This window comes from Silurus meridionalis, chromosome 21 (assembly GCF_014805685.1).
Source record: "Silurus meridionalis isolate SWU-2019-XX chromosome 21, ASM1480568v1, whole genome shotgun sequence".
Classification (NCBI taxonomy): Eukaryota; Metazoa; Chordata; class Actinopteri; order Siluriformes; family Siluridae; genus Silurus; species Silurus meridionalis.
Window position 1 is genome coordinate 15,909,420 of NC_060904.1, and position 23,741 is coordinate 15,933,160.

Consider the following 23,741-nt stretch of genomic DNA (forward strand, 5'->3'; position numbering starts at 1 on the left):
ACTTTCAAGTGATCTCATAGAAAGAACATTTTTGGTTTCCTGAAGAACCAATTGTTTGATGGATGTGCTGAAGAAAAAAAGAATATCACTATAAGTATTGGGTTTTGTGGGGGAAAAATATTCAGTTTATTGTGGCAACATGGAAACCAGCTAAGAACCATACAGCCAAAAGGTTCTTCTGGGAGAAATTATGGACTGAAAGACTTTGTTAGAGAAGAATGCTGGAGTGAAAGGTGCTTCAGGGAAGAATTATTGACTGAAATGGGTTGAAGGATTGGTGACCAGAATGGTTTTTAAGCAAAGAGACAATAATTGACAGGGTTTCAGTGGACTGGAAGGTTCTTTGTGGTAAGGGTTATGGACTGCAAGTGAAGAATTATGGGCTGTAGAAACATGAACCAAGAGGGTCATTAGTGATGATTCATGGGCTGAAAGAACTGTTGATTGAAAAGTTATTTAGTAAAGAATCATGGACTTAAAGGTTCTTTAGGAGAAGGGTAATTGACTAAAAGGTTCTTCAGAAAGAAACAAGGGCTAAAATGTGCTGTGGAGAAAATAAATCATGGACTATAAATGTTTTAGGGACAAATTGTGGAATTGAAAGTTTCTAAAGAGAAGAATCCTGAACTATAAGGTTCTTTAGAGAAGAATAAGGATGATAAATTGGAAGGTTCTTTAGAAGAGATTCATGGATTGACGCTTTTTGATGTTCTTTAGAGGAGAATCAGGAAATAAAAAGTACCACCAAGAAAGATCGTAGAATGAAAGGTTCTTCAAAGACAAACCCTGAACTAAGAGGTTCTTTGTTTATAGATTAATTTAATTTCTAATCTTTAGGTTTTTGTTTATTTAAGACTTCAAAACACAAATGTAAAATGTCTGCAAAGTTGATATCTTTGCTGATGTTTCATACTCTGGTGATTATATGGATCATTATAGCCAGCAGTTTAGTTTCACATACAGTACAATCACTCTGGTATCTACAGAGATGAATTTTGGACTGATAGGTTCTTTATAGCACAATATTGGAATTAAAGGTATTCAGAGTTGAAGACTAAAATGTTCTTCACAGTTCATTCATAGACTTCAGAAGAATCCTGGATTGTATGGTTCTTTAGATAATTCTGTACTGAAACATTCTTCAGAGAAGTATCATAAATTGAAAGGTTCTTCAGAGGAGAATCCTGGACTGAAACGTTCTTCAGAGAAGAACCCTGGAATAAAAAGTTCTTGTTAAGAGGTTCATGTTAAAATGGACTTAAAGCTTCTTTAAGGATGAATTAAGGATGAAAATGAATCATACTCTGGTGATTATTTGAATCATTAAAGCCATCAGTTTATTTTATTTCAAATACAGTACCATCACTTAGTAAAGATCTGGTGCACATGTGCATCCCTGCAACTTTAGTAATGACTTCGAGCTTGTAGGGTGTCTCGTGTACTGTATGTGGGTTACATAATCAGCGCAAATGAAATCACACTAACCGCTACAGATTAACTGCTCACCATGCTAGCCTTATTAGACAGCCTTACTTCAAAGCTGCAGTATGTCTGTGTTGTGTGTGTGTGTGTGTGTGTGTGTGTGTGTGTGTGTGTGTGTAGGAGGCTGCGGCGTGATTAGTATGATTATGATTATACATGGAAATTCTCACACAGAGCCGAGAAGCAGAGAGGGAATTTGCGCAACACGGCTGGATAATCATGAAAATGGATACAGGCGTCCGTATGCGTTGGAAGTGAAAGCCGTCTTATTACAAAACACTGCCATTTCTGGTCTAACACAATTAGAAACGTATTGTTGTGTAATTATAGGGCATTACTTAGAGTCAGATTTGTGAGGTCATGTAGTAGGTTTAATCAGGTTGCACACACTGAGTCGGGGAGGTTTGTTGATTAGCTGCATTGTGTATATGTGATTTGTTTGGGGGCTTCAACAATTACTTCGGAGGTTGGAAAACAAACCTGATGTGTGTTATAAAAGAGAGGGTGAACATATTCTATACTTGATATACTTTTGTCTCTGTAGGGACACACGTAATGGAATACTTGTGTTTTTTTAGAACCTAATCCCCATCTTACTGCTTCTCTGATTGCTGAGGAATTTATTATGTGGCTTTTCCATCACTGAACAATGATGAAACTATAATAAATGGACATTCGGTGCCACCCAGATGAGGATGGGTTCCTTAATATATCTGGTTCCTCTCAAGGTTTCTTCCTCATGCCACCTCAGGTAGTTTTTTCTTGCCACAGTTGCCACCGGTTTGTTTATTAGTGATAAACTGACAGTACAATTATAAAAAACAAACATATAGGCACTAAACATATTGTACATTCTTTTTTGCAACTTTATAAGCTTTTCATTTCTGTAAAGCTGCTTTGAGACAAAGTCCATTGTTAAATCCTGAACTGAAAATTCCGAATGGAAAAATTCTTTAGAGATAAATCATGGACTAAAGAGTTTTTTGGAGAACCAAGTTGGATCTTTATATAAGACTTATTAGGATAGAATCAAGGATTGAAATGTTTTTACGGCGGAATAATATAATGGAAGGTTCTTCAAAAATCTATTTGTTTAGTGTAAAAACGTGGAATGGAACGTTTCTCAGAGAACAACTGTAGATTGAAAAGTTGTCAAGCAAAGAATCATTGACTCAGATGTTCTTTTTGAGGAGAATAATTGGCTGAAAGGTACTTCAGAAAGAAACAAGGGCTAAAATGTGCATTGGAGATAAAAAATCTACAGAAAAGGATCCTGGACTTTAAGTTTTAAATAAGAAGAATCAGGGACTTAAAGGTCCTTCAGTGTTCAATCATAGACTGAATGTTTCAATAAAAATCCTGTAATGAAAGGTTCTTCAGAGAGGAATCCTGAACTGAAGTATTCTTCAGAGAAAAAACTAAAAGGTTTCTCAGAGAATGGTCATGGATTGAAAGATTCTTTAGAGCAGAAAAATCAACTGAAAGTTTCTTCAAAGATCCATGAACTCACATGTTCTTAATATACTGGATTAAAGGGTTTCTTTCTTTTGACAAGAATCATTGCTCTAAAGATCTTCAGATTACAGAAAGAAAGCGATTTAACCCTGAACCAACCTAACAGAGATCACATGCTTCACTATATAGATAAAAGTTTTTTTTGGTACCTGACCATACAATTTGTGTTTTTTGACCATCAAATTCCACATTTAGTCCCAATTGATATTTGTTATAACAACCTACACTCTTTTGGAAAGATGTTCCAGTGGATTTTGGAGGGTGCTTGTAGAGATTTGTGCTCATTTAGAAGCAAAAGCATTATTAAAGTCTTGGCGGTGTTTTATAGCTAAACAGTGCAGTAAATTCTGAGTTTATATACAAGTGATAATTAGGAGACAACATGATTCAGGTGCAGAGATCATGTGACATGACACGTGAGGGTGCAGTGGCTGATGGAAGCAGTAGTCCAGTACCGTATTCTGGGCAGAGAGCTTTTGGATTTACAGTTTGTTTTTCAGTATGTGGAAATGTTCTTCCAAATCTGCACCAAGTATCAGTTCTATCTATCTATCTATCTATCTATCTATCTATCTATCTATCTATCTATCTATCTATCTATCTATCTATCTATCTATCTATCTATCTATATATATATATATATATACAGTACAGACCAAAAGTTTGGACACACCTGCTCATTCAAAGACTTTTCTTTATTTTCATGACTATGAAAATTGTAGATTCACACTGAAGGCATCAAAACTATGAATTAACACATGTGGAATTATATACATAACGAAAAAATGAACTGAAAATATGTCATATTGTAGATTCTTCAAAGTAGGCATCAAGAGAATGCCAAGAGTGTGCAAAGCAGTAATCTAAGCAAAAGGTGGCTACTTTGAAGAACCTACAATATGACATATTTTCAGTTGTTTCACACTTTTTTGTTATGTATATATTTCCACATGTGTTAATTCATAGTTTTGATGCCTTCAGTGTGACTCTACAATTTTCATATATATATATTAGCTAATCAACTAATCAACACAAAACACCATTATATATAATCATCAAGATGTGTTTCATTGTGGAAGGAGTCTCCACTGTCAGTACTTTGCAACAGTTCAAAGTGACAACATTAAAACAACATTAAAGGCAACTACAATTGGACAAAAACCACAACATTTCATTCTTTAATAAGAAACTCACTGTAAACGTTGGTGAAATGCTGTAAGAGGAGTAAAACACTTTCGAATGAGAAAAGGATAAATTTTTGGAGTGGTGAAAGATTCACATAATTGATTATTTTCATAACAGCATGTTCTGTCATACTTAATTCCGTACATAATCAATACAAAAACCAGAACAGTGTAGAGAAAATAAGCAAGTAAAATTCGAGAACATTTATGGATGACATCATTCACAATAGTTTATAGGAGTGTGTCATGTAGTCAATGCAAAAAAACGCAAAAACACTGGAAAAAAATGTATTCCGAAAATATTACTCATGTTAAAGTCATTTTTTATACTGGGTGTGTTCCATAGTCTACTATATGGTACTATTACATACGTGACGTACTATACTCTCGTGTTTTTGGTTTCTGTGGCTCGTGCCAAGGTTTACTCCAGAACCATGAGGTCATTGCAGCGATTCCACCCCTGCTTTATGTGTGCAGTTTCTAGCATCAGGCCTGTCGTAATAGCACAGAATATCATTTACAGGTGGGATTGGGCACCTGGATCGCTTCTGAGCAGCTTGACGCTTTTAACGTTCGACAAAACGAGTTGAATTCTTTCAGCAAACAGCTTTTAGAAGTAACAGAACACACAACATTCAGAGGACAGAGGGGAGTGAAAGAGGTTGGCACCGGATCCTATCGCAATCATGCAGAGACGGGGAGAGAGAAAAAGAAACAAAGAAAGAAAGCAAGACGCTGGGTGTGCTCGGAGAAATGCCTTTTCTCTTCATTATAAGAAAGGCTGTTGGGTCGGCGGCCCAGTGTGTGGTATCTGGGTCTTTCAGATGGGCCCTTTTTGTGTGTGAGGGTCTGTGTGTATGTGTGTGAGTGTGTGTGTGTGTGTCCCGGAAGGAGGCATAGTAGTGAGCCTGAGTATTTGAATAGAACCACTGCTGAGATGCCTATTTACCCATCAGCCCCAAGACTCTGTGCTCACTCACTGTTGGAAGTCCAGAAAGGAAATGTTATAGATACCCCATGGCTCTGAACAATCTCACGCACACCCACACACACACACACACACACACACACACACACACACACATAGACACTAGTCTTACTATCATTGCAAAGACCTTTTATTGCTAATAAATGCTTTACCTAAACATAAACTTTAACTTTAACCTCAGTATACACACACACACACACACACACACACACACACACACACACACACACACACACACAAAGACCTGAAAATGCAGAAATTTCAGATCTTTCTATCTCTCCCTATCAAAAGCCTGAAGCTCATTATTCAAGAATGCAATATTTCAACCAGATCCCGTTTTCATCTCATCCACGAACACCAGATTTCCAGCCAGCTCGTACACCCCTTATCTGTCTTATCGTCTTTTGATTTTTTGAGCCAAAACAAACACACTCTGTTTTGGCTGAAGAGGAAGAAAAAAAAAAAACTATGGCATTCGGTTTGTAAAAAAAACGATCTTAGGGTTCGGGGGTTGGGGGATCAAAAGTATTTCATTGTAGAAGGAACTTGAAAACCAGTAAATAAACATATTTATCGTAGCTTCTTCCCAAATTTTTTGGGTTTATGGTGGCTTTGTTTTGTTGTAAGGCTGAGCCTGTTTCTGACAGAATCATGACGTCTTGGCTGGTAATGATGCCGAAATTCCCTTTGCACAGCACTCACACTATCACTGTTCTTATAAAAGGTTTTACAGCGAACGCTTGTTGCGCACATCTCCACTGCTCCATTATAACTAATGGCAAGGGGTTTTAAACGAGCTTGCACTGGTTCCAAACAATTCCCAATGCCCTAGGGTCACCATACTGTACACACACACACACACACACACACACACACACACACACACACACACATAGACACTAGTCTTACTATCATTGCAAAGACCTTTTATTGCTAATAAATGCTTTACCTAAACATAAACTTTAACTTTAACCTCAGTATACACACACACACACACACACACACACACACACACACACACACACACACACACACAAAGACCTGAAAATGCAGAAATTTCAGATCTTTCTATCTCTCCCTATCAAAAGCCTGAAGCTCATTATTCAAGAATGCAATATTTCAACCAGATCCCGTTTTCATCTCATCCACGAACACCAGATTTCCAGCCAGCTCGTACACCCCTTATCTGTCTTATCGTCTTTTGATTTTTTGAGCCAAAACAAACACACTCCGTTTTGGCTGAAGAGGAAGAAAAAAAAAAAACTATGGCATTCGGTTTGTAAAAAAAACGATCTTAGGGTTCGGGGGTTGGGGGATCAAAAGTATTTCATTGTAGAAGGAACTTGAAAACCAGTAAATAAACATATTTATCGTAGCTTCTTCCCAAATTTTTTGGGTTTATGGTGGCTTTGTTTTGTTGTAAGGCTGAGCCTGTTTCTGACAGAATCATGACGTCTTGGCCGAAATTCCCTTTGCACAGCACTCACACTATCACTGTTCTTATAAAAGGTTTTACAGCGAACGCTTGTTGCGCACATCTCCACTGCTCCATTATAACTAATGGCAAGGGGTTTTAAACGAGCTTGCACTGGTTCCAAACAATTCCCAATGCCCTAGGGTCACCATACTGTACACACACACACACACACACACACACACACACACACACACACACACACACACACACACACCTATATGTATGTGTGTGACAAACAGTAAACACCAATATATATTATTTTACACTGTATTGTATCCAATACTTTATACTATAGTGCTGTTCAATTCTTGTCTCTGATTGGTCAAAAGCTTGGCGATTCCTTTTCAGCTTTTGCAATATTTTTCATATAGGTGAAAAGAGTCTCCAGTGTCAGTGCTTTACCATATAATTTCAAGTGAAGACTTTGTACAGTATGAACCTCGATGCTAGAAGCCTATTTACACATTAGAGATCGTAGCACACAGGAAATCTAAAACCTTGAACACCAACCATGTCTTTATGTGATGTACTCTAAAGTGAAACATTGGACAACTGATATATTTTAGATGTTTTATTTCACACTTTCACACAACTTGGAGCAGTATTTCCCGAGCTAGTCCTCGATGCCCTACAGACGGCTCTGGTGGTTTATGCTCTCGCCAGATTCCCGCTGGGTCAGAGTATAGATCCTGTGTAAACGAAAGGTATTACATGAAATGTTCATCAGTCTCTTGCTGGAGGAAAGTGTTGTAAAGAGGTAGTTTGCAGGGTGAGAGGTGTCGGTTTGAAGTTTATGAGCCTTCGTAAAAAAAAAAAAAAAAAAAGGAAGAAAGAAAGAAAAAACACATTTTAATGCACCTGAGAGGAAATGAAGGTCTCTCGGAGGCTGCCGTGTAGAGGTGAAAAGAAATCACCGCATTTCAAAGTAGTGCAGAGGAGCTTCGTTTCCGAAAATACCCGGTCTGTGTTGGGGTTTTAAATATAAAAGCATTTGTGTTGTTATTCAGCAATTGAAATCCTGTGTTGCTCATGGTTACTGGCACAAATTCCCCCTAATTGGCGCATGTCACAGTTTTCAGCGAGGAGATCGGCGCCAACCATTTTTTGTGTTATGGATTGGGTTCTCCATGTGCATTTTCTTTCTGATGCCACATGCCTTTGTTTCGGTTTTAATCTTGTCTCCGTCTGTGTCCTTCCATACGTCTGTTACTGATCGGACTCACCTGTTTTTTGTTAGCAGTATCATTAGTTTGCCTTCTTATAGCCTTCTTATATTCTTTTTATTTGCAGCTTTGTTTTCCGACTCACGCCTGTACTTGTTGCTGTCCTTCATTAGCACGTTACAGTTACATTTACACCTTGTAGCCACCAATTTTTATATGTTTGTAAAAAAAACCTGTAACAGGGGTTTTATAGGCTAATAAATTCACTAGCCTCTTCTGTGAGGTGCTAATGACTAGTCAGAACAATAATAGTGAAGCAGACAGTAAAGGAATCAGGGTTATTAGTTGGGAAATATTTCATACAAAAAAGCAAGCCAATTTAAGGAAGGAATTCTGACTGTGCCAGAGAAGTCGAGGCACTGTGTAAAATGTAAATAAAAACAGAATACAATCAACTACAAATCTCTTAAACCCTTATTTCAAAATTTTGCACATTTATTACATTGATTTGTCTTTGTTTTTAGCAGTCTAGCATGAAACAGCACAGAAGCTGGAAATGCAATTTGTAGGCTGTCTGTTGTTGTTAACTCAAGCATGGTTTGATGTGGACTTTGCTCTTGTGTATCTCAGAATTTAACTACAGGGATAAAACATCCTCGAATAGTGGTGTCCTGAATTAGTTTTTTTTTGCTTAGCGAGGATGAGCGAGATAAATGTTTTTTGGAATTACTCTTTGACTGCATTAGTAGTGATGCAGCCCTGCGTGAACCTGGATGATCTGATGCTCTTTATCATTTTGGCCCCTCACGCTTCTTCGCGAACCCAAATGCAAAACTCAGGTGTTTGAAATCAATAGGTGCGCTGATTTCATCCCATACACGCGAGCGATGTAATTGGACGAAACATAGGGGCTTGTATTACATGTGACAGGTCATTTATCCCACTTTGGTCAATGATAAGTATGCATAGTGTTGAACACTGCTGTATTCAGCCTCCTGAGCGGTTATTCAGGTGACCCACTTCCCTCATTTCTCATGTAAATGCGACATCGTTTAAGAAATTTTGCATTTTATCCAAGACTGTGTGAAGACCTACAGATACAGAAGAGTTAAAAAAAGGTTCTTTGGTTTAAACAAAGAGCCACTGTTTTGGCGAGTGAGCAACAGAAAAAGTTCCACAGAGAGAAATCTGTTTGGTTTCATGGGCATCTGTTTGCATTTAGGGGACAATCTGGCTTATAGGAAATTGTCACCCTGAATGGCACCATAGCATTTTGTGACTCATCTCTTGTTTTGACTCATTTTTGTTGTGACAGTTTTCTAAATTTTAACCATTTTTTACTCATTTATGTTGTGATTTATTTTTTATATTTCAAATGTTTTCGTTTTTAACTCTTCTTTTGATTAATTCTTTGTTTTTTAATATTTTATTTTATTTTTAAATTTTTTTGTTGTAACTTTTATTTCGACACATTTTTGTTTGTTATATTACATTTTGTATTATTTTTTGTGATTTTTTTGTTTCAACAAATTCTTGTTTTAAGTCATTTTTGTTATGACTTTTCTTTGGCTCATTTTTATTGTGACTTATTTTTCTTTTTTTTTTCGACTTTTATGCTGTGATGTTTTTTTTGTCTCTTTAATTTTGAAATTTTTTTTTGTTGTAATTTACTTTTGTTTTGACAATTCTTAGTTTTGAGTTATTTTGTTTGTGTTCTCGTACTCGTTCACATTAGATTACATCACATTTTCCAGAAAGTTCTAGAGGGCATCTGGTTTGCTTATAAACTCAAATTAAGTAAACGAGGAAATTCAGGTTCTCTTCAAATTGCTCTTCCTTTTATTTTGTGACAGAAACATTTAGTTTTTTTGGATTTTCAGATAGTGGGCATGTTGCACAGTGGTAGGCTAATGGTGGGGTAAATGGTCTCTCATTTCTTTCTGTACTAGAATAAATAGTTCCACAGAGAGAAATCTGCTCGGCCTTATGGGCAGCTGTTTGCTTTTAGGAGACCTTAGAGGACGTCACTGTGAATGGCACGATAGCAGGATTTATCGTTTATTTATTACACCCCCTGTCCTTGCTGTCAATCCCTTCATTCCTGTCCACTTCCTGTTTGATTTCTGTTCAGCTCCTATGTTCCTTTCCAGCTCCTTCCTGAACTCTAGCTGTCATTTTTGATCCACTCTTTTGGGCTGCAGCATTTCTCTGACAAGATAAACAATGATTACGTTCCTCTAGATGAGATGAGGCATGACTCATACCCCGTCTAAAGTGTTGAGGGAAGTTCACGTCGGTGAAGATCGACGTGCTGACTTTGGATTAAGAAACCATGTGTCAAGACGCACTCCGGTTCTGATGACTGGGAGCAGCAGGGAGGCTGATTTTTTTTCAACGGCAATCTGACAGAGGGGAACGAGGCTTCAGTCAGGAACTGAATTGACGACATTTTCCGTGGTGGTCCTGCTGAGACGCGTCAGTGTCATAAAGCGTTGGCATTGCGGCGCCTCAGTGGGGGAGATGTGTAAAACATGCTACTGATTTAGTCCAGCTTTGAAGTTGGTTCAAAATTGGGAAATTTGGACGAGGTAATCTTCTCCATGTTGTTTTGTTCAGACTAGGGCAAATGACTAAAGTGAGACCTCGAAAATAATCCAAAATTCCATCCCCTAAGGCTTTCATGATGGTTTATTTTTAACCGCTTTCAATGGACCACTGTTACATTGATATAAGTACAAGACATGATACTATATTAATTGTATAGGTTTTCAACTAAACTTTTTCTTTTACATTTGTTGTTTACTGTAACTGAATGGTGGTTGCTCCAGGAGCCTGATCTTAACCCTGCTTCTACCTGGATCCAAAATAAACCACATTTCTGAATAAACTGGTCTTGTAAATTCACAGCACATGTGTTGGGTTTTTTTGTCTTTTCAAAAAGAGCATTCTCAGTCATTATGGAAAGAAATTCTCCTTGGAAAATCATATGAGAATTATAACGAAATGTCAAGTAATATAATGAACTGCCGATTAAAAGATTCCATTTTGACTCACAGCTGCACCACGTCCCAGCTTCTCAGTAGATTCTGACATTGTGTCCAACAAACTTATTTGTCTTTTTTGCAATGTAGCAAACTCGAGAACAGCATTTGTTTTTTTTTGCCTGATTTTTTTTCCCACTCATTTTTTGTTTTCAATAATATCTTTTGTTTTGATTTATTTTATTGTTTAACCTTTTTTGTGATGCTTTTGTCTCATTTTTTTAATCGTTTTTTTTTTGTTTTTCAAAAAAATTTTGTTGTCACTCGTGTTTTTACTTGTTTTTTGTGACTCATTTTTTGTTTAGACTCATTTTTATTTTTACTCTTTTTTTTGTTTTGACTTATTTTATTGTTTTAAAATTTTCTGTGCTTTTAAATCTTTTTATTTCAATTTTCTTTTTTGTGACTTTTGTTTTTTTATTTTTTTTGTTGTGATCATTTTGTATATTTTTTATTTTGTCTTAGTCACATTAGAAAAAGCTTTCCAGAAATTTTTAAGGGGGCGTCTGGTCTGATTATGACCCCAAATAAAAGTGGATAAACGATGTATAGCTGTGAATGTTTAGATCTTCATCAATTTGCTATTCATTAGATTTTCAGTGTTTTCATAGTGCTAGAATAATGTTGGTGTAAAGACTAATCATGACATTTTTATTTCTCTCAGTTCTACAATTCTTTAGGAAGCTGTTTACCTATCACCATTATTATTTTTCTATTATACTGTACTTCATGCAATGAATAAATATTTTGTCATTGTATTTTGTATTGAACAATTGTATGGCCTTTTTTCAGTGAATGATTGAGGGCTTCAAAAATGTGCCTTTTTTTAATGCCTTGTTTTTCTCAGTATTTCACCTCTGTTACATTAGAAGGTTAATGCTGATTAATACAGTCTCTTGTTCTTTGGTTCAGGTTCAATCTGACCTGGAAAGAGAGCCTTTAGATGCAATAGATGGCAAAAAATCGCAGCATTGCCTGAGGCAGAATTCTTTTACATCTCGTTTCTATAAAAAAATAGTTTGTTATAGGGTTGCGTGAAGTTTGTTTAAACCTAATTTGAAATATTTACATTTTGGTCTCCTAAAGTACAGTAGGACTAGCAACTCTGTTATACCAGGGAACTCTTTTAAATTATTATAAATAACTGTTTTAATTACCGTATTTTTCGGACTATAAGCCGCTACTTTTTTCCTATGTTTTGAACCCCCCGGCTTAAACAATGAAGTGGCTAATTTATGAATTTTTCCTGGGTTTCACAAACTTCAGGCCAAAAAACTGAACCCCATAACATTAGACCCCATAAAAGAAACTTAAAAATGAGCATCAGAAAATAATAAGGACATAATCCTCGTCTTGAACAGACGCAGTAATACCGGACAAAATGCTGTGCCAGGCTATTCCCATAATACCGCTTTGCTCCTAAAGGAAGCGCAACATATTTTACCCGTTACACCGTGTATAACGTGTCTTTCGTTGAAGACTGTGTAAAGTACATTAGTGTAGACAGGCTTATAGACAGGTGCGGCTTATTTATGTTAAAAATCAAAATATTTGTAAAATTCAGTGGGTGCGGCTTATATATGCGTGCGCTTTATAGTCCGGAAATTACGGTACATGGATTTAATTAAATGATTTTAAATGATACTCCTTTTACTTAAAATATGTGCAATATTTTAGTTATTTATTGTAATAATTTCAGATCTTTCCACTCATTAAACGTTTTTTTTTTTTTCTTCTTTGTGGGTGTAATAAATTTGGTAGTCATACGCTTCAGTTTCCATCACAGTAACAGAATCATGGTGCCTCTGGCTATGCTTAATGACAGGGTTTTTTTTTTCTCACCATTCGTAATTGCAGTTTAGCTCAATTTAATTAACGAAGATCACAACTCTGGCTTGATTTCCACATTTTATTTATGAAAGATTTATATTATGAAGCTTTGTTTGGAGACCGTCATGTTCAGCAGATGTGCCAGAAGGTTCCATATGAACAACCCAAAATTCTTCAGTTTCGAGTTAATAGATTATGACACAGCATTGATGTTTCTCCATATGGTAGAAATCATGCAGTTGTACATTTAAAGTGTTCATCACTATAGCATCCTGAAACTCAATTCAGGTGCTAATGCAGTAAAATGCTAGCTGCCTCCATATTTCCTAGTTTGTCTAAATACTGGAATCAAGTTTTGCTTACAGTTTTTACGTGCTTACTGATTTAGTTAGCTATATAACGGAAAAGATCACCAAGACTCAGGTCTACAAAGCATGTATCGTATATATTAGTCACAAATGGGTAGCTAGACAGACAAGTTTATGCAACAATATGCAGTTTAGCATCTACACCAGAAGTGTGTGTGTGTGTGTGTGTGTGTGTGACAATCAAGACAATACACATGTATGTACAGATTGTATTGATGTGGTATTGATGGCCTTGTATCTCCTGGATGGATTTGTGACTGGAATGTTGGAAGTCCGTTATGTTGTGTGCTCTGTTCAGACATCTACTGTTGTGAAGAAGCCTGGTGGCAGATAGTTGGGAGCCAAAGATATGTTAGGTGGTTTTTATCACTTTTTGCAGACTTTTCCTTTCACACACCGTGGAGCAGCGATACCACACTGTAATGGAGACATTCCGGGAATTAGTTAAGAGAATCCTGATTATTATTAAAATGAAATAGAATCTTGATTGCTAAGAAGTACAGTTTTATAGTCTGAAATCCTACACATATCAACCTGCTAGCTTACTAACCATTAGCTAGCTGGCTGGCTTGCTATTTAGGATGGTTTTTAGACAGTTGAAGAGTTTTCTGGTAATTTAAAAAACTAATAGTACAGTAAAGTGATCCTAATGACCCTTTCAATGGATTTCTAGTTAAATGTAACCCAAAACATTTGGTATGCGCTAAATGTTAAAGTAAACCATTATTTTGGCATGAGAGGAAAAAAGCTAAAATATGACGTGAAGTTTGGGGTTAACTTTGGGATACACAGATCTTCTCAAGCTCCTGCTTATTACAGATGTTCCTTTTCTTTTTCACTGTAACTCCGTCTATAGATCCCTCTCTCACACACTCTCTCTTTATCTCTTGTTTTTGCTTTTCTCTTAGTCACTCTATCCATATTAATCGCTTTTTCTTGAGATAATTCGTGTTTCTCAGAATCTATCTGGCCCATAGTGCTTCCTCCTGCTTTTCCACAGACTTACCATTTATTCTCTCTCTCTCTCTCTCTCTCTCTCTCTCTCTCTCTCTCTCTCTCTCTCTCTGAATCGTTTGAAGCCATGCTAGGGATTTATGTGGGTCTTATATCATCTAACCCTTTTTGTTTTTTTTAGAGTCTGTAGCTCGTTTTACAGAAATCCATATGGTTCCAATATGAGTTGCTTTTAGCATCATTTTAATGCTGCTCCCCAACTGAAACTGATTAATCAATTGGATAGTGATCCAAACGGCTTCCAATCCATCTGCTTTGCTCCCATTGAAAGTGATCTCTCTCTCTCTCTCTCTCTCTCTCTCTCTCTCTCTCTGTCTGTCTTAAAAGGAGTATATATTTAACCACACCTGGATAAAGCTATAGCATGTGTTGACCCAAAAATACATTAAATAAAATATTACAGATTTGCTTAGATTGCTAATGTGTGTTATTTTTTATTTTTATACTTCCCTGTGAGGATTTGTTGTTATAAGGTGATACTGCTATTTAATTTCAAACCTAAAAGATTGTATATTGCTGTTCAGTGCTAAATTACAAGGAACAGAATTAGTTCATTATTACCTGCTTTGAGACAGTGTCCATTGTTAAAAAAACGTTTTTCAAATTAAAATGAATGGAGTTGAAATGTTTGCCTCCAATTTCCAAGACTCACCCAAATTTGATGAGTGAGATGCCATTGAAGAAGCATGAAGCATTTTGGAAGCTGATTTGTTTGAGCAAAGTAGCCAGATGAGGAGAGATCATCTCTAGGTTGTATGTAACCCTGTTTCCCCGAGGGAACGAGACGCTGCGTCGGAACGCTTTGTGAACGCAAAGCGTTCCGACGCCGTTGGACTTCCTGAAAGGGAACTGGAAAAAGTAAAGGACTAAAGCATAATGAGATGATGTAAAGGCTAAAAAAAGGCTTGTAATGTAGGAATGCCAGGATAACGCCAAGTGACCCGGATTACACTTTCCATTAGCCATTTACTGCACCCTTTGTCTTTTGTTTATCATCCTTTGTTTAACATTGGGATTCATGTTCCACATTAATTCTATGCTCTTTATTTCATTTTTGCTTCTGGTTTCATGTTTCCACTGCTCACAACTTTATTATGTGACAATGAACATTGTCTGGCTGTCTGAAGAGAAGTGGTAGCTCAGTGGGCAAGAGATTGAACTTCTGATCAGAAGGTCATGAGTTCAAATCACCACATCTGGGCCCTCAAGCAAGGCCCTCACTTGCTCAGTTATATAAATGAGATCACTATAATTCATTCTGGATAAAGGCGTTTGCCAAATGCTGTAAATTGTAATGAAACAAACGTCACACATTTTTCTGCTGTAAACCGATCGATGCATTAGCATTAGGATAAGACAAGCTTGACCTCCGGTCTCGCTGACCGAATCTGAAGATTAAAGATTCATTAAATACCAACATTTCAAGAAGGACAATTGCGGTTTGCAGCGTCGGGAGCAATGAGTGAGAACACCAGCGCTATTTCGTTTCGCACGACGGAAGCTTATCACCGCAAACAGGCACCTGCGGAGTGTTTCGCTTTCCCATTAAAAACCACGAACGGTTCTTGCCGAGTGGCCAGGTGCGTTTTTATTCAGGACGAGACGTGATATGAAACGAATAAAATCATTCTATATTACTTATGAAATGGAATATGCCTGCAGTACACGATGATGATTCCCATTTATTTGTTCAGTAGACACTTTTACTCAAAGTGGAACGGAATCCAATAACGAGCCGAAGGACACGGGTAAAGAAATGGTGTAAGGAAAAATTCAATTCATACGTGTAATTTCCTCCTGAAGCCAAATGTAGTGGATCAGACGAGACACGTATGATGTTTGATGTTCGCTTCTTAAGTTCTGCACTAAAGCTTTGAGCTTAATGGTTCTGTGAAATCCCAAAATCCAAGTGTAAAACACAAGTAATTCTACATCATTAGTTCTATTTGAGAATTACTTATACCTTAAATGCTATTGAATGTGGATACTCTTTTTTTTATTTATTTAACACTTCCAGGAAAAAAAAATCTTTGTTTGTTATTTTTACCAATGCCAAGGCTGTTTATCTTTATTGGTTATGGAAAATCCATTGCAATAACCAAGAAAGTACAAAGCACTGCATAAGATGCCTTGGCTTATGGATTGTACAATATACAGGGTGGGCAAAAATTAACTAGGCAATATTTAATGGGATAGAACTTGGCAACCTTATTTTCATGCAGGAGGGTGCACAACCCCATTTTGTTCATACTGTGCGTGCGTGGTAAGACCTTTTCCAGGACCTCAATAGCCTTCAAGCAGTCCAGATCTCACTCCATGTGAATTTTTCCTGTAGTGCTACGCAAAGTTGGAGATGTATAGGACAAAGCCTTGCACGATAAAAAATTTGGAGGCACAGATTTAGGAGGTTCTCAGCAATGGTTCAAACGACTTCCTTCAGAAGACATTCCATTCCTGGTCGTTTGAGGAAACTAGTTGACGGCACCAGTGCCTATGTTTAAAATGAAAGATTTGCTTTAATTTTCCTATGTAATAAAGTACAAGTACAATTTGTTTTAATAAATTTAAATATATGGACATTATTACAAATGCATTATAAAAAATGTAATAAAGAACTAAATCCTACTTAAAAAAAAGTCTTACTTATCCTTACTTAGGATTTTAAAACATGGCTTCATTTAATACTCTGGGATGTGAACATACAACACTTTAATTCAACTTTAATACAAAATCTCAAATACAGAATTCTTAATAAGTTCAATGTTTTGGAAACATGTTTGGGAAAACTCAAAAACTTTTATGCCAAAAAAACCCCAGTGTTTCCTCCAAAAGGATTACTTTCCTTTCAGAAAAGATACAGCCTCTCATGTTACTGAGAAACCACAAAACGCTTCTATTCTGATGACTCTTCCATGCAGGAAACACTGTTACGAAGCACTGACACTAGAGATGTTTTAAATACATGTTAAATGATAAGCTTTAAATGTTAAATTAACTTTCCGCAGAAGACTTTAACAATCAAAAACTGGGTATTTTCACATTTTTTTTCACCCCAAAAAGATTAAGGGTTTTAAGGGTGTACATTAAGTTTTGGGCTCAGGGCAGATAGCGGAAAGTTCTAAGGTGGCATCAAGACATGTTAATGTTTTCCAGTCAGTATACTGTATACCTTGAGTCTCCACACAGCTGTTTTTCTGTCAAGAAGCCCCTAAGCCCATTTTTTTTTATCTCTCTGCTGGATGGGTATCTGCTGCTGTGATGTTAATTATACTCTTTCTTTCTCTCTCTCTCTTTCTATCTCTCTCTTTTTCTGCCTCTTCCTCCTGCAGATGGACCCGGTTCAGAAAGCAGTCCTACATCACACATTTGGCATCTCTCCTCTGTCTAAAAGGAAACACGTCTCCTGCAATGTGTGCCAACTGCGATTTAATTCACAGGTAAGAAAGACAAAAAAAGAGAGATCCTCCAGACTCATTTTCACTCTGGGCCAAAATGTCTCAAACCCCTAGGAAGATGTTCTTTAGTTTGTTTGTTCAGAACAAATGATCTATGTGGGACAAAAAGATCATTCTGTGCTATCTGGTTCAAGTATATAAACCAAAGTGAACCAGTGAAGATTTTAGTGTTCCTCTAGGGTTTTATTGCTCTTCTGTTGGAATATTTTTGTATAATAGTTTACTTAAATGTGTTATTCCTGGTGGTTTCTGATAGCATATGTCACATTGTTTTGATAGTAGTTGTGTATCCATTAAAGAAGAAATGTTTGGATTCTTGTGTTATTGCAGAGTAACCAGCAATGGGAACCTTATGGTATTTAATAGAGGTCAAGAGTATAAATGCTGTTAAAAAGTCCATTACATAACAGAAACCATTAGATTTATTTGTTTGTAGCCTAGTATTTGTAGCCCATGATCGCAGTGAATTTGTCTTTTTTGTTATAATTCAGCTGTATCTAGGCAACTACAAAATGATAAATGTTTATGACAGGCTAATTATTATATGTTTAATTCATCCAATGTAATGGGACATATAAAAGGCATGAAGAATGGACATTTTAGCAACATTTAGCAACTTTTCTCACAGATTTGTTGTCAAGTTTCTGAGAAAAGTCACCAAATAAAATGAAAAGTGAAATTTAACATTGACAAGTGAGACATTAATATAAAAATGTTCTTGTCCAGAATGTGTTTTTAGCTCTGTTCTTTATTAGTTCAGGCATCTAGGATGACCAGATAGACGGATTTTTCTTTAAACAAGATGCATCATCATAACAGTTATCTGTCACAGCTGTCAATAAAAGGGGGGAGTCCATGTTTCTTTCTTCTTGTTCTTCTTCCAAGTTAGATGGCAGCAATACATTTTTATGTCAGCTAACAGATTCATTACCAGAGCAATGTTAGTTAGCTGGAACTACAGCAGTGTTTTTTCAAGTTTAATTTACAGGCCTGGCAATAAAGCAATGTTGGCCTTTTAATTCTATTGGGTGCCTAGTTTTGCTGTACAATATTTGGACAATCTTAGCAAAGGAACACTTTTTATAACAACCCTGCCATCTTTGGTTATCATCCGACCAATGTTAGCATGCTGGATTTAAAAGTGGACACACAATATTAGCAGGATTGTTAATAAAAGAAAGTCTGTCAGGCCTCCAGTCTAATTATGACCCAGTGGAATGATTGACGCTGGTCCAAGTGTCACTCGGTTCACTACGAGTGTGTAAACCTATAGCTTGAGTCTCCAATGGGAATGAAATGTGTGGCATTCAAACAGTTTGACAGAATTGTTTCCTTCACCTGTTTCAAATGGGTGTGAACCTAGCAGAACTTTTACTCCTCACATTCCTCTCAAATGAAATGGGCCTCTGCTGAGTGCTACGCTTCAGGGCCAGGCAGTAATGAAGTCCGGCTTTAATGACCACTTTGTTTTAGACCTGAGATGCAAGCACACTTTGTTCTTTGGGGAAATTACTCAACAAGTATGTATTTGAAGTAATAATCTATTTTAGTGGACTGTATATGACATATTCTTTAACAGTACCTCATCCAGTTGTTATAAATAAATGTTCCAGCTTTGTAGCTCTGATCTTTTTGTTTTATAGATTGCTTTTCTAAATCAGCCCTTTTAAACCAGATGGCATGCACATACTGTACAAGAATTTCTTAGGATCAGTTGAGTATAATTGGATTTGATTGAGGAATATTTCAGTTAGGAGTGAACTCAAAATTCCTGACCCTGACATATGTGTTTTTTATTTGCTTTTTTTTTTCATTTATATGCCAAATGTTCTGCTGAAACATAGTCAGCAAACACATTTTTATAGATTGATATATTTAATATAAAGCTATTCTCGATTGAGGACTGGAAATGGCCAGTTTATTGCATTTTCTTTTGCCAGTAAAACCTTTTAATATTTCAGATGCGACATTGGCTATGAAAATGTCCCATCATGTAGTTAGAATGTTAAGAAAAAACATTAAACGTGCAAAAATCACAAGTTCTTTTTAATGCACCTTAAATGCTCCTTCAAAAGAGCTTAAATAAATGAATATACATTTTTTTTGATTTGAGAGACACATGCATGTTCCTTTTGATTACTTTAACCAAATAACCAAATTAACAATATAATAATATTTCCTTAACTTTCAACTGCATAGCTGTTTTAGATCATACCCAACCTGTTCGCTGCTTTTGTTAAAAGCATCTGCAATGTAAATAAATGCTGAAATGGCTGGCAGCATTGGCATGCAAAAACTACAAAGTGCACCGAACACGTTGTACTGTAGCTAATTCCACCTTTTCCCTCTGGGCTTCAACATCATACATCATGCTATTATTAGAGTTGCTGTAAACCTGATGTTTGTGCGCTCTGTCAGAGACGGTACTACCAAAAAAGGCTGGGTCTGCTGAAATAGAAATCCATGCCATGGAAAGAACTCCAACATCCCCAAGCCATATGTATGGTTTTTGTCTTTTTACTTTGGCATTGTTTTGAATTCATGAATGACTTTTTGGCATGCAATATCATTTTACCTAAAGTTTTTAATCCAGAGGAATTTTATTTATATATATATATATATATATATATATATATAGATAGATAGATAGATAGATAGATAGATAGATAGATAGATAGATAGATAGATAGATAGATTTGCACCATTTTTCTCAATTAGGACAGTTCTGAGTTATTATATCTGTCAGGATTTTCAGAGTCATTTCTGGTTTTCCATTATTGAAAAAACCTTGAGGAGATTTTTTTAATCCTGTGCTTATCAAATCCACATCCATCCTTTTTACCAGATTTTTTCCCCACACATTCTCAAAAAAAATAAACTAAAATGAAATAAGTCTCTGAGCGCTTTATTTCACAGAGGGAAATTGGGGTTCTGGTTCGTTTCAATTCATTTGGAAATGATATCTGTCTTTTAGGATTCAGAATGTTATGAGTAAAGATGTAGAGATTGCTGAATTTCTTGGAGACATAATTTACTGAAAGAATGCAGTGCTCGATGAATGCAAATGTGGTGGAGGAAATGAATCAACCATTAGAGCAGCCAAATTAATGAATGCAACAACACAGAAAGAAAGAAGCTTTGTTGTTATTGAATAATAATGCAGTGGTGTGATGTGGATAAAGCATGTGTTTGCTGTTACTACGGTTACTAGTTACTGTTATTGTTTTATACATTTATGTTTACCTTTTATTGTCAATTGGTGAAACAGCATTCCTCCAGGACTAAGGTCCTCTTTCATCTAAAACGCTACGTGTAAAAAAAAAAGGAATTAAAAAAATATTAGTGTGAACATGGCCTAAGACTACGCAGACTTATACACAGGACTATAAAGTGAAGAAAAGTGTAGCCCAAGTACATGGAGCGAATGTAAAGAGATTACCATATAATAACATATTTTAAAAAACTGTATATGTAAATATATGTCAGGATAATGCATAGAGTCACAGGACCAAGTCTTCATCACACCTGATCACATTTACACAATTAGCTCTTATATCATTGGCACCTTTCATAACACTCATTAAATCTGTCTTTCCATGGCTGCCTTTGTTTCGTGTTCATGCCCAGACTAAGGCTTTACATGCTTCATGTTACTTTGTGTTTTGTTTCATTGTCTTTTTTTTGTATACATGCAATGCAATTTAAAATATCTGCGCTTGCATCCATCTCCAATTGATTACATTGGAAGTTGCAGCATTGCTGTGGTAATTCAGTGGATATGTGAGTTCAAGTCCCAGGTTGTGAACTCAAGTCCCAGTACTATCGAGCTGCCAATGCTGGGCCTAAGGGCAAGAGTCTTAAACCCCAACTGCTTAGGTTTATACATGAGATCATTTTTTAAATGGTTCTGGATGAGGGCATCTGTCAAATGGCATAAATGTCAATTTAATTTTGTGTAACCTTCACTAGACAAATAAGTTCCAGCTAAAAAATTAAATCTTACACCAAAAACTCAAGTTAAAACAACAAACAATGTGTTACAGAGAAACAGAAAGGCCAGAAGTCCTCTCTCATGAAGACCTTCCCATGGTTGAAAACCTACTCACACAGTCAAACACCTTCTTATAAGTAAACATCAACATGTTGTAATATATTTTTTCGTTATTAAATAACAGCATGTTTTAAAATGTTTATTATGCAACTACAAATTTCCAGTAAATGATTTGTTGCTGTTGAAAAGCTGACATGTAAAAAATAAGTTCATTCAATTAAGTCTCAATTTGAATACAGCTGGCACAACCATCTGAGCAGTGCTGCGATAGGAAATCAACCTTCCGACCAATCAGATTAGAGAATTCAACGCAAGTGCAATTATATTAAACAATTCTTAGTTGCTGAATACAAATCTCCAGGGGACTGTAGCACTTGTTTGATTGATTGATGACATTATTTAACTTAGTAAAGACGAAAGCGAGATGCGATTCTTTTTCAGCGAGGGGCAATTCTTCCACACGGGTCTCTTAATGAAAGATTGATGGCGGTTGAAATTACACCAAACACCCGTTCGCATTGCGGCGCTCCCTGTTTTGCAGTTGACTGCTAGAGAGACGGATGGATGGAGACGTATGACACCACATTTGTCTCTGTGTTATCAGCGTTTGCATAACAATATGCAACAGCGAAGACGTTCTCACAAATCCATAAGGCATAAATCTGTAAGGTTCATCACTTCCATCACCATTTCAGAGCATTTTTCATTTCTCGCACGAGCTTATTGCGTTCGCCGAGACGTTCATTTTACATTTCACGGATATTTCTCTCTTTCTTTCTCTGTAAGTCTGCAGTGGAATGAAATTAAAGGTTCGGTGTGTGAGTTTTACAAGTACCAGGTAGCAGCACCGGGTTTGAGAGGTTTGTGGTATACAGGCCTATCAAAGAGAGTTTGGATCGCAACAAAGAATATGCGTTTATAGCTACTGCTTACGGTGTAGATATATTCACAAAGTAAAGCCGCAGTGACAATAGTTCGATACAAAGGTTTTCCTTAGTTGTGTTGGCAAAAGACCATTAACAAACTCTAGAATAAACTTTAAATAGAATTTTCATAATAGAAAATATAAAAATTTTTTATCAGAAAATCATCAGAATCAGAATCATCTTTATTGCAAAGTAACATTAGTTGCATGTACAAAGAATTTTTCATGTTGTGTTGGTGTATTAAAAATATCAAAAACTAGGAAAATAAAATAATAAATGAATAAAAAAGATAACTATACGATTTGTGCAGGGTATTTCAAGTGGGGAAGTACAAATAATAATGTAACTGGAATGTTAATTTTTCCCATTATGAATCAACCAATGATTCCATCCATCCATCCATCCATCCATCCATCCATCTATTTGTCCAACAAACCAGACCCCATATCCTTAAACATAGCTTACGTATAGTATACAGTACATTGTGGATATTGTAAATAAATATAAATGTGATTTCAGAGAAGATTATTCTTTCCATAACGCTTTGTAAGTCATTCTCGTGGTGCGGGTTTGGGGTTTATTTGCTAGCTCTAACATAGTCATTATATGGCCTATGTTAAGCACTAGTGACAGAGTAATTACACCAGACCACGTGGAATTCCATAATTTACCTCAGAAATGTTGGTAAACTACCAGAAAAATATTCATTATGACTCAAATTATGGTGTAATTGTATTTAACTCCAACTGTTCTATATAGCACCACCATTATTTTGCCATGAAATATTATGTGATTCTGATTCTGCGTTATGAGAAATCTATTACTGTACTTAGCTATTATAAGGCCCATGTAAAGGCAGAATAAGTGCATAAAACTACTTTAAATACCATGATTTACCTCAGATATTTTTTATAAAAAGATTTAAATAGCAATGTTATTATATTTAGTGTCCACTGTTATATTTTGCACAACAATTATTGTGCCATGAAGTGTTATGTAAGTAATTTTCGTAGTGCGTCATGGCTAGGAATTAGCAAGCTATTACATAGCCGTAAAATGGCCCATGGAAAGCAATAGTGACAGTATAATTACATAGAACTACTTTGAGTACCATGATTTACCTCACATTCGTTTGTAAATTACCAGAAAAAGTTTCAAATTATGATGAAATGCTTAGCGCCAACTTTTCGAGGAAATTTGGTGGTGCATCAAGGGTAAGAATTAGCAAACTATTACATAGCTGTTAT

At 36.2% G+C, this 23,741-nt stretch overlaps 1 protein-coding gene across 2 annotated transcripts in view; it reads left to right on the forward strand.

Moving 5' to 3' along the window:
• The window catches only part of znf385d (zinc finger protein 385D), a 70,397-nt gene that overhangs the window by 23,760 nt on the left and 22,896 nt on the right, over positions 1 to 23,741 (forward strand). For both annotated transcript variants that reach the window (XM_046877406.1, XM_046877407.1), the window contains exon 3: positions 17,392 to 17,499. In XM_046877406.1, coding sequence (XP_046733362.1) covers positions 17,392 to 17,499 — 108 coding nt within the window. The remainder of the gene's footprint in view (positions 1 to 17,391; positions 17,500 to 23,741) is intronic.